The 12,823-nt window shown below is 41.5% G+C and overlaps 1 protein-coding gene across 3 annotated transcripts in view; it reads right to left on the bottom strand.

The window, feature by feature from the left end:
* The window catches only part of KCTD8 (potassium channel tetramerization domain containing 8), a 254,926-nt gene extending 243,145 nt beyond the window's left edge, over positions 1-11,781 (bottom strand). For 2 of the 3 annotated variants that reach the window (XM_058722717.1, XM_058722716.1), the window contains exon 1: positions 10,341-11,781. In XM_058722717.1, the coding sequence (XP_058578700.1) occupies positions 10,341-11,310 (970 nt within the window). In that variant the 5' untranslated portion in view covers positions 11,311-11,781. The remainder of the gene's footprint in view (positions 1-10,340) is intronic. The other variant, XM_058722715.1, reaches the window with a different exon arrangement.
* Between the last annotated feature and the right edge of the window lie 1,042 nt (positions 11,782-12,823).

Raw genomic sequence — 12,823 nt, 5'->3', positions numbered from 1 at the left:
ATAAATAAATACGCTTAAGAAACAGTATCTTAATGTTGATTTTACACTTATTAAGTCAATAATTTTTGTAAAATTTCACTAATGATGATGGGACCTTTTCAGAGCAATCTCATAAGTATTGCTACCAATTTCCTCAAAAAGAAGAAGAAAAGAAATCTGATGCTGAGAATTGATACTGTAGAGAAATGGGAATAGTTATGTGATCTGAAGCCCTGACAACAGGTAACATGTATTGAGCATTTAATTTGTGCCTGTCTAATATTCTTCTGTTTTATTTTTTTTAATTTTTTTTTATGTTTATTTATCATTGAGAGACAGAGAGAGAGAGAGACAGAGCATGAACATGGGAGCGGCAGAGACAAGAGGAGACACAGAATCCGAAGCAGGCTCCAGGCTCTGAGCTGTCAGCACAGAGCCCGACACAGGGCTCGAATTCACAAACTGCAAGATCATGACCTGAGCCGAACACTTAACTGGCTGAGCCACCCAGACGCCCCTAAGTGTTTTATATGGGTTATTTAATTTAATTCTCACAACAAACCTATGAGCATTATTGTTTCCCTCAACTTTCCCTTCAGAGGGGAGATTATTTTTCCAAGATCTCAAAGACAGATCCAGAAATTCAAAGAATTCAAAGAGAATTCAAAGAAATTCAAAGAATATTGAACCATTCATAGTGTTCAAGGTTTTCACTTCTCAAGAGCGGAAGATAACAGATTTTGGTAGTGTCTACCCCTTAATACACTACTACTCTCCCTATTCTCCTTATACCAAAAATTGCAGCTGTATAATTATACCAAATGATGACAAAAAGCAATATATTATGAATTTCATCTATGCTCAAAGTTTGGTTATTATAACTAGTGAAAGAAATAGAAGTAACACAACTGAATGGTTAAATCACTCACTATTCTGGGGAAGAGAAGTCAACACTATATATTTTTAATTTATATTCTTTTGTTATATTTAACTTACTCTCCCCACCCTATGTAAATAGACATTAATACGAGAATGGTTATAGTATGGTAGTACTAACATTCTAAGTTACCTGCTGAACAAGATCAAACTAAATTTGGTGAATAAACACTGAAATAATGAGCATCCTGTCCAGTATCATGAAACATGTGCTGTTATTGCCAGAAAAAGCTGATTTATTTTTATTAACTACCTTCACACAAGGTTAATAAATATAAGTAAAATTGATATTGCAATACTGATCACAAAATAGTAGTATCTGTTAAGTGTCTTTTAAGGTACCTTTTAAAAACTAAGAATAGAAATTGCAATATAGAGTTAACCAGATCCTCACCTTTGCAAATACCTACAGGTATAGCCAGGTAATTCCTGACTTGATATTACACTACGATAGGGCCTGACCACATCTGGAGGTAGCAGCCACACCACATCTAAGATATTTTGAAAGGCAAATACTCAGCAATGTGGTCGCAGATAGATTGCAGCACAGAGCATTTGCCCAACATCCTTCATAGCATTTAAATGGAAATAAATGTGTGTGGGTACGTTTACAATGCTAACAAGCTCATGTATAACATTATTTTAATCTGCCCCCTATTTTTGTTAACATTTTCTTTATTTTCATTCTTCATAAATGCCTGTGTAACAACTTCTCATGTCTTTACTCTGGCCTCTTGCTAATACACTAATACCTAATAACATAATTCACAGTTACATAAAGTTTACTAAGATCAGTATTGAAATGCAAGGTCTCTTTCTTTTTTTTTTTTTTTTTTTTTAATTTTTTTTCAACGTTTTTTATTTATTTATTTTGGGGACAGAGAGAGACAGAGCATGAACGGGGGAGGGGCAGAGAGAGAGGGAGACACAGAATCGGAAACAGGCTCCAGGCTCCGAGCCATCAGCCCAGAGCCTGACGCGGGGCTCGAACTCACGGACGGCGAGATCGTGACCTGGCTGAAGTCGGACGCTTAACCGACTGCGCCACCCAGGCGCCCCGCAAGGTCTCTTTCATTCATATGTCTTATCTCATGATGTAGCCTGGCATTTGCTCAAAAAGCTCAATTTAAATAGAAGTGATACAAAATCTCAATTCAATAACTACCTTAATGGAACCACCAACATCTCTGGTTCGTCCATTGATTTGTACCTTTATTCAAAAAACAAATACTTATTGAGTTCTTAATGTGTACTAGCAATTGCACCTGTTGCTGAGAACACAAAAGCAAGACTTGGTGTCAACTTTCAAGGAGAGGACTCATGCAGAAGATCCAGATGAAAAGAGACTGTTACATGACCTAGCAATCCCACTTCTGGGTGCACAGCCAAAGGAAATGAAAACAAGATCTTGAGGAGCTATCTGCACTCCCCATGCTTATTGCAGCACTATTCATACTAGCCAAAATATAGAATCAACTTAAGTGTCCGTCAGTGGATAAATAGAAAGAGAAAGTGTAGTATATATGCAATGGAATATTATTTAGCCTTGAGAAAGAAAGAAATCCTGCCATTTGTGATGGATGCTATTATGCTAAGTGAGCTAAGTCAAACAGAGAAAGACAAATACTTCATGATACCTCTTATACGTAGAATCTGAAAAAAACAAACAAACAAAGCTCATAGAAACAGAACAGAATGGTGGTTACCAAAGCCTGACAGGTGGGGGAAATGGGGAGATGCTGGTCAAAGGGTACAAACTTCCAATTATCAGATGATTAAGTTCTGGGAATCTAAGGTACAGCATTGTGATTATAGTTAACAACACTGTACTATATGCTTGAAAGTTGTTAAAGCAGACCTTAAATGTTCTCACTGCAAAAAAGGAATGGTAATTCTGTGATATGATAGAGGTGCTGGCAAATGCTATAGTAGTAATCATATTGCGATATATAAATGTATCAAATCAATATGTCTGATATGTCACATACTTTAAACTTACTAAATGTTATATGTCAATTATATCTCAATAAAGTTAGGGGGAAAAATGGAATCTATCAGGAAAGGAAAGAAGAGAGAGGAAGGAAATTACATATTGTAGGACATTCAATAAGGACCCTGTACCTGGGGAAGTACAGAGACTAAATACAAAAGGATTCTATAGAAAGGAGTCAGTGTTTCATGAGTATACCAAAGAATACACTTAAAAAACCAACGGGTTAGGATACAAACTTGTAAATAATATGAGCTCAGCATTCACCTAGTTTTGTTTTTGAAGGTGCAAAATACAACTAGCCTTGTAGAATAATTAGATTTCATGAAATACTCCCACAAGGAAATGAATGATGGGAAGTTTACAGCTGATAAGCACAAGACATGTGTATTCAAGTCTACAGCTGGAGGTTCACCATTACACTTAGAACTTATAAGGTAGTTAACCTATTGGAATGAGCTTGAAATCCTCTGAATAAAGTTGTACTCATCTTTAGGCAACTCCTTGCAAAACCTCTGATGGGACAGCCTCTCACTACTAAAACAATGAACTTGATTAGAAAAGCCACCAGCACATCTTGCAGGATAGAGGCTGCTAGTAACTGCTGACAGTTCACTCAATACCCTGAAGTTAATTCAAAAGAGGGTTTAGAAATGATACCTGTAAATAAATACGAACTGAAGGGTAATATAAAATGCTACTTTCCAAGAACTTCAAATACACTTGTATATACTATATAAATATACATACAGACACACACACATATATATGTATATACGCACACACACGCGCGCGCACACACACGCACACACTTCCAAAACATGGCTTCTAAAATACCGAAAGTCAACGCCAGTACCCATCAGGTATTTAATACTGTTTTTAACTTAATCATACCAAATATATAACTTAATGGCGTTAAGAAATATTCAGAACCAATAAACTATATAAAATTACCAAAACTTGATTTCAACTAAAATAGCCTCTTCATTATGCCACCTTCTAAGGAAAGAACATATAAAATGTGTTCTAATATACAAAGTGAAAATGAATTTTCTATAGAAAAGGAGTATACGACTACCTTAGCACTGTTCAAATTTGTCAATTTATCAAACCTACAAATACTACTTGTTCTTCCAAAAAAGTGCTAAATTGAGTCAAATGGTTTATTTTCTTTAATTTGAAAAACATCCATGAATATGGTAGCCTTAATCAAAAAAAAATTAACCTTTTCATCAAGTAAAGACATAAAACATGTACTGTATTCCTATGGAAATTTAACAGATTAAGAAATATTTGATTCATTCATATGTAGTTCACACTACCTCTTTTTGCTTGTAGAGCTAAGTTCTAAGTACTGAGTGGACACTGAAATATACTTGTCAAATTTACTGAATGAAACAGGTATAATTTTTAAATGTTTAGGAGGAAGGGCTTCAAAGTAAGACAGAACCATTCAAATTCCATTTCAGCCCCATATAGCTCTATGACCCAGGGATGGTACTTAACCTCTTCAAATCATAGTTTCCCAACTGAAGTAGTAGGGAACCAATGCCAAGTTCAAGGAACACTGTAATGTGCATGAAACGCATCACAAAATTAGATATGTAGTAAATGTTCTTTTCATTATACAATCTGTATTTTGAAAAAAAAATCAAGTTTTTTCTAAGCTTCTAACATCAAGATTAATTTATAATACTTTCTGGAGCAAAGGACATGTATTATACTTTTATTATTTAAGACATCAATAAAAATGTTAATGTCATGCAAAAGTGTCATTAGCTGTATTGAATGTGTCAAAAACAAGGACATCATACAAATCATTTGTATACTACAACCATAACTTTTAAAAAATATGTCTCCCACCTACCTATGAATAGAAAAAAGACTGGAAGAAAAAAAAAAAAAAGACTGGAAGAAAATAAATCAAAAATTATTAGCAGTTACTGTTGGTGATTTTTTTATTTTACTTTTGTAAAATTTTTAAAACTGCATGTATCACTTTCATAATCAAACAAGGGCTACTTTTGAATGAAAAGTTGATCATTTTCACAGTTTCAACTCTTGTCAGTTAATAACTCATAACAGTAGAATAGATAATAATTAATGCTTATTTTCATACAGATTATTTCTCTTTTTACAGGGGATTTTTTTTAACTAAGGCACACACACAAACGCATGAACACACACACACTGTGAATTCTGGTATTCTAAGCTACAAAAAAGGACTTTACCAAATAAAACATAATATCAATCAGTCTTTCAGCTTCATAATGTGAATAATAGTTGGTTAACAAGACACTGTAGAGGGCAGCAGGAAAAACTGAAGTCATAACTCTGTAAGAAATGATCAAGTTTAGAAAAAGTACCATGCCAGACATAAAAGTTCAATGTCCTTAAACAGGAGCCAATGCCATAGCACAGCCTCCAAACCTTTTGCACCCCAAGAATTTTGTCATTTTCTGTCTGCTTTAGCACTCCACCTATTTATATGAAATCAGGACCTTGCTGTTTTAAAAAGTTATCTGTTCCTTTTGCTTATTCTCCACTGACTCAAAAGTCATTCAGTCATGTAGATGCAAAAGAAATTTTCACAATATAATTATGAAAATAACTAGTAAGTCTTTAGAAGGAAAAGAACCAACTTTATAAAAAGTCATGAACAAAATTATTTTCCATACAACAGTGTTTGTAATAAAAGTAGGAACATTATTCTAGGAAAATAATATAAAAATGTAAAGGTATGCTTATAAATAGAATAACCTTTCAATGATATTTCCTAGAAAACTTTTAATACAACAGGCCTACCAACATAGGACTGAAGAGGTGTTTGAATATTTTCAACTCAACTAGCTACTTCAACCCAACACAGTAAAATAAATCAGTATACATGAAAGAATAGATATAAAAGCCCATTCAGACAAATCAGAATTCATAGGTCAGTCAGTAATAGCATTAATCCCTAGATCTGGCACTCTCATATGTCAAAACAACAGCAAAAATATACCAAACTTAAAGAATATCAAGTGCATCCTGGAGAAATGTATACTTTTACACCAAATATTACTCAACCAACACATGGAATACAAAACAGGAAGCACTTTAAGAGAAGAGCAGTATTACCATTCTGTAAACACACCGATTATGAGAAATAAAGGATATATACAATGTTTATTCTAACTATGGGTAGTCTATGTATCACATTCCATGCCTATAACTATCTATTGTCTATAATACAACGTCAACATAAAATGCCTTGTCTTCCAGACATAGCTAAAAGCAGCCACAAGCACACTTAACAGACACCCTCCCTCCCCCCAAAACCCAGAAAGCACAAAAATCACTCTGCTTTCCTTCAAGAAAGGGCAATCTTTAGGGCACCTGGGTGGCTGGTTGGTGATGTGTCCAACACTTGACTTTGGCTCAGGTCATCATCTCACGATTGTGAGATGTGATTGTGAGATGGAGCCCCACATCAGGCTCTGTACTGTCAGTGCGGAGCCTGCTTGGGATTCTCTCTCTCCCCCTCTCTCTACCCCTGCCCCACTCATGTTCTCTCTCTCTTTCTCTCTCTCAAAATAAATAAATAAAATTAAAAAAAGAAAGAATGGAAGGAAGGAAGGAAGGAAGGAAGGAAGGAAGGAAGGAAGGAAGGAAGGAAGGACGGACGGACAGGGGCACCTGGGTGACTCAGTTGGTTAAGCATCTGACTTTGGCTCAAGTCATGATCTCGCAGTCCGTGAGTTCGAGTCCTGCATCAGGCTCTGAGCTGACAGTTCAGAGCCTGGAGCCTGCTTCAGGATTCTGTGTCTCCCTCTCTCTCTGCCCCTCCCTCACTCACAGTCTGTCTGTCTGTCTCTCTTTCAGAAATAAATATTATTTTTTTTAAAAAAGACAATCTTCAGTATTAAAAGAGTAATATGGAATACGGTATCACTAGTATAGGTTCCAGAATCTAAAAGACTTGGTAAAATAATGAGTTAATGCTGAAAACAGATAAAAGTGTCCATGTAGCCAAATGAAGTTGGTATTAAATGTTTAATAGCCTGTATATAACCTTGAGCATTAGAACCCAATGACGTGGATACAAGCACTTAAGGAGATAATGAATCCAGCTCAGTGTTTGTCAGAAAATATTACCAAACTTTCAAGTCCTAGTAGAAAGCATTAAAACACTTCTTGGCTCTGAATCAGAAAAGGGTTCTGTTGGAGTTGATCCAAAAACACTAACTGTAATATGACTGGCAAACATAGGTGACTTGAACTTGGCCTAAAAATCCAAGTTCCGGGAAAGAACTTGCTATTAAATTGGCCATGCCAAACTTTTAAAAGTTTATTATACTATCATTTAATTGCAAAATAATTTTCTAATTAACTTTATAATTAATTCAACCATACTTACCATAAAACAAAATTGCAATGTAATATTTACAAGAATAATAAAGTCTGTATAATACGGCTTATAATTGTAACTGCTGATATTTGTTCGGCTTTTATTATGTGTCAAGCACTGGTCTGAGCACTTTACGTGTATTTTCAAATCCTATAAAATTGGTACTACAATCCCCATTATACAGGCAGGGGAATGGAGACTTAGAAGAAGTAAATAATTTAACCAAGATCACACATTCGGCAAATGGCAGTGTCTGGGATTACCAGACCATTTGCCACTCTCTTCCCGTCTGTATAGAAACTTAGGGGCAAGTGGGAGAGGGAGGGAGTAGCTGAAATCCATATTTCAGCCTGTAAACAACAATTCTACAGGTTCAGATCATCTTCATACTGCTAATTTCACACATAGCCTGAATTTTTAGAGGTGTTAAAATGACTGACACACTAAAATAAATATTTGTTGAAGAACCTGTGTCAAGGGGGAAATAAAAGCTAAAAGACCCTCTTCTGCCACTAAAACATGGTGGACAAACAAGTTCATCCAATGATTTTGTTTTTATGAATAACACTGTTAGTCTTTGTAAACAGAGACTGCTAGACAAAATAATTATACTCTGTGTATCTATATCATTACCTAAACTGAAGGAAATGGAGATACAAAAATTGTACAGCGTATTTTCATTGACCAATATTAAAAGAAATCCTGTGCAAAAGAACTTGTGAAAATTAGCTACAATCTATACAAACATAAAGTAAATGCATATACAATATTTCACATGGCAAATTGGCTTGTTTTATATTACATTTGCTTAGTCAGTGACTAGAATACCACTTCAGAAGAACAATATTTAACCTGGGATTGTGTATTTTCCCCCCCAGAATAATCAATAAAGAAGGCTGTGCGTTGCTTAGATTTCTAGGACTTTTATGAATGAATCTCAGAGCTCATTAGTTGTATGAGGACTTTGCAAAGAGCTATTCGTAATATGGATATTTTATTTTGTTTAATGCTCCTTGTGGCTCCAGAAATGAGATATCCTCAATTCCAAATATCTCACAAATTACCTTATTAGTTAAAGTGTATGAGTTTCCAATTGCAATAAACTATTTTAAGGGAATGTTTTCATAATTGAGAGACAACCTATATTCCCTTCATAAAGTAATGGACATGTTGAAGTCCACAACTCTCAGAGAAAAAGGCCAACACTGAAAGATTTCAAAATGCAAGAATCTGAACTACTGAACATGTATGCTCATTTCTTCTCTAATAAAAACCACTAACCCCAAAAGAGTCAAAAGTTCATCTCATCTTCTAAAATGCTTATAAATATATCCACACTGGAATGACAAATGTTTAAGAGCTAAAATGGTAATAAAGGTCCCATTGATAAAGGATAAAATGTAAACAGTGATGCTAAATAATGTTTTAATTACTTTATGTTGAAGAGATCCCAATTTTATACAAGCAATAAAATATTACCTTCCTTTGGGCAGCTTTTCTATAAAACTTTTTGCTGTGTAACAAGTAACACTTTGATATAATTAAGACAATTAGATTGGTATCTACTACTTCAGGGAATTTTCTTTGCTTCTCTGCGAAATGATTTTCACACGAAATCCAGCACCATTGAAAAAGACAATCTAATACTAAGGCCCAGTGTGCTGTGTTTTGTCACCCTATTTCCAAGGTTACTAGAATACACAAAGAGCATGTTCCATTCAAGCTTGCACCTGTGGGGGAGGGAGGGCGGTGGAATAAATATGCCTTCCACTTCTCTAATCAAAATAAAGTACAATAAATTGTCTAGTTCTCAGTGAGTGAATTACAAAAAAAAAAAAAAAATACAATTAAAGCTTTAAAGCTGGTCTAGTTCTACCATAGGCTGTCAATGATACTCTTCCTACTCTTCCTTAACTCTACAGGCAAGTTTTAAAGCTTCTTGTGTCTTGCCAAAGAAAAAACAAACGTCTGCCAAATGATGTTCCTGCTGCCATCCCAGCTGGCTTTTGCTGTGTCCAAACAGCTCTCTAGTTGTGGCCCTCACTTTATAAGCATCACTGATTACTGTGCCGGTCCCATCCCCCCCAGCCCCAGTGATACTTGGTGCAGTCCTTGAACTTGATCCACAGGGCCCCCTCCCGAAGCGCACTGCAAAAAGCACCACGCGAAATCCTTTCCAAATCCTCGCCCCCATTCTCTCATTTCAGAAAACCACTGCATTTTATTCCCCCTAGGAAAGTGGACTCAATCCTCCTTTCGCACGTGAGGTGCCCAGAAAGGAAACACAATCACATACACATACACGCATACCCACACACAACGCACGCACGCACCAAGTCCCTTCCTAAGCTCCAACCCTGACAGCAGCAGACATCCAAACTCTAGTTCCTTCCACCAGCCGCTGTTGGAAACCAGCAGTTACTGACAACTGGCGGGGGAAATCTGAGGTTTCTATGAGTGGATGGACTCCTCTTTCCCAAGAGCTGCCCTGGACCCCTGAGGAGCCCGGTAGGCGCAGTCGCCACTGCTCGCGTTGCCCCCTTCCAAAAACACCGTAATTGTACGCTCCCGCTCCAGAAAGGCACCAACTGTATGTGATCCTGGCGGTGCGCGGTAATGCCTCGATGCTAAACTGCCCTCTGGAGGGACCCCGCTGAGACCCACATAAGTTAACCCCCAGGAATCCCGCGGAAGCAGAGACAGGGATGAGGACTCAGGCACACAGCTTTGTGCTGCGTGTCTTCTTCCCGCCCTCCGCAGAAGGGCGCCCAGCGCCTCCGAGAGCAGGGCAAGGGGAGAGGGCGCCATCACTAAAGTTAAGAAAAAGGAATGCTTGGGAACTGCGTGTTCCGGAGTTGGTGTAGACGGGACTCAAAAGAGACGAAACCGTAAGTTGTGCCTTACAAGGGAAAGCCCTTCGCACTTACTAGCTAACCAGCCCCTGCCGGGGACACCTGCCCGGTCCGGGTTCCAGCCCGGCTCAAACGCTCCGCGGGTCGGCGAAGGGGCGGGGAGAAGTAGGAAACGCGGACCCTGGGAACTTACGGAAGAAGATGTACTCAGTGTAGCTGCTCCAGATCTTGTCGTCGCGGTACTGGTTGACGAAGGCGGCGGTGCCCGAGGAGTTGCACGCCACCATGTGGAAACCAGCCTCGGACAGGCGATCGAACGCCTGCTCCAAGTAGGTGAACTTGAGGTAGAAGCGGGACGTGTACTTCTCGGGCGGCCGGTCTGGGTCGCGGCTCTCGTTGAGCGTGTCCCCGAAGACCTCCTTGGCCAGCGCGATGCGCCCGCACACCATGATGCGCGCCACACGCCGGAACTTGGCGTCCGCCTGGTTGTCGCGCACCGTGGTGTAGGAGCCGCGGTAGCCGAGCGTGAGGAAGCCCGAGCGCTTGTCCGGCGCGCTGGCGCCGCCGCCGCCGCCGACGCCGCCGTGCGCTCCTGGGCCCGAGGGCGCGGCTGCCGCTGCCCCACGCAGCAACAGCGCGTCGCTGCTGCCCTGGGAGACGTTGTCCTCCAGGTCGCTCTGGCAGCCCTCGTCGTTGAGTGAGTTCTGCTTGGTGACCTTGGGCGACAGCAGCTTGACCAGGTCGGTGAGCTGGAAGTACTCGGCCTCGCGCAGGAGCCGCTCCTTCTCGGGAAAGTGCTCCGGCAGCGCGAGCTGCTTGTCCCGCAGATAATCCAGCACGTACCTGAAGAGGAAGCCGTCCCGGTCGATGAAGAAGCGCGCCCGGCTGTCTCTGGGCAGCTCTCCCCGGCGTCGGGCGCCGCCCCGGGGGCTGGAGGGCGAGAACATACTGGCCAGAGTGCTGTCCGGGACGCTGAGCAGCGTCGAGTGCTTGGTCACATAGACCTGACCTCCCACGTTCAGCTCCACCACCTCGGGGAAGGGAGAGGGCACGCAGGGCCCCGGGGCGGCGGCTGCAGACGCGCCCGGCGAGCTGGACGAGGAGACCATCTCGCTAATGGGCAGGATCGTGCTGCCGCCGCTGCCCGTGTCCTTCAACGCCATGGTCCCCCCGCCGCCGGCCAAGTGACACGGGAGAGCAGCACTTTCTCCTTCCCGAAGCCCGCGCCTTGCACCCCCGGCAGCCCTCGGCCTCAGCGTGCGCCTGGTGCGCCCTCGGGCCGGGCGGCACGTTCCTTCGGCCGGGGCGTCCCCGTTCAGGGCTCGGGGCAGCGGCGGCGGCGGCGGCGCCCAGGATCCATCGGGGGAGCGAAGCGCGCGGGAGAGGAGCTCCGCGGGCGCTGCGGCGGCGGTGGAGGCGCGAGGAGGAGCGGCTGCTCCTTTGGGGTGACGGCGGGGAAGTGTGAGGGAGACTTGCGAGAGGCTCTTAGGCAGCCGCTCGGCTCCCCGCGGGGAGGGCTGGAGGAGGGGCCGGAGCAAAGAAAACTCGCCGCCCTAGCAGCTTGCGAGCGCGCAGCGAACCCCGGGCGCGGATGGTGGCGCTAACTACTCCTCGCAGCCCGGGGAGGCGGCACTGACGTCAAGCTCCGGACTGGGACCCGAGCCACAGCTGTCATTTAAAGAGATAGGCGCCAGCCGCTGGCTGCGGGGCTCCGACGCTAGGGGGCGGGGGCCGAGCTTGAAGGAGAGGCTACTTGGCAGCCAGCGGGGAAGAGCGCGAGGGGAACAGAAAACACAACGCGGGGTGGGGGGGGGGGGGGGGCGGGAAGGACAGCATCTCTCCTTCATTCGTTTCGTTCCGCCCGATCCGTCCCTCCCTCCTTCCTTCTCTTCCTTCTCCACCTTACTTCCTTACCTTCTTCGCCCCTGTTCACCCAGTAAAACTAGTTGGGGGCGGGTGCTTTTTGGTTTTTGTTGTTGTTTTGTTTTGTTTGTATTTTTACTCCGTTTAGGTGGAAAGTGGAGTGGGGAGCGGTGGGCGTCAGGGGCAGGGCGGGAAGGTTTGTATTACAGCAAAATTGAGAGGCTTCTAATCTGAAATTACTACAAATGTTGGCGTGCAAGCAGTGAGTGCAAAGTCTGCGTGGCTGTGAATCTCTTGAGGGGCTCTTGCCATAGTTTTTGAAGTGAAGGGCGAAATGTCCAAACCTCTATTACGATCAGTTGTCATGATTTCATATTTAACTGCATGCGCTACATGTAACTGAAGAATCTTTAATATCTGATTTCAGGTCACAAAACTAATAAAGGATTGTATGTAATGTGACTTTTCTTCTTTCATCTTCTCGATATTTGATTCATAGTAAATGCTTAATAAATGTTTATGGAGGAAAAGACGAAAACACGGAGAAAAGTTACTCTGTTCTAATCTCGATCAGTCCCTTCATTAATCTCTCCATTTTCCACGGGGCAAGAAAAATGGCTTGTTTTATTAGTTTTCTAATAGGCCACAAAATGAAAATTATATGAATTTAGGTTTACTTTAATTTCCACTTGTATATAGCACAGGGACAGTCTGCAAGGTCAGCATTATTTGTGATAAAGAGTTAGTTAGGATAGAAATGCAAATGAGAACTCTCCTTTCTTGTGGCTATCCACTTGGGGCATCCTTTTGTGT

Source organism: Neofelis nebulosa, chromosome 3, assembly GCF_028018385.1.
Source record: "Neofelis nebulosa isolate mNeoNeb1 chromosome 3, mNeoNeb1.pri, whole genome shotgun sequence".
NCBI lineage: Eukaryota > Metazoa > Chordata > Mammalia > Carnivora > Felidae > Neofelis > Neofelis nebulosa.
This window is presented reverse-complemented; position numbering and strand designations above follow the sequence as displayed.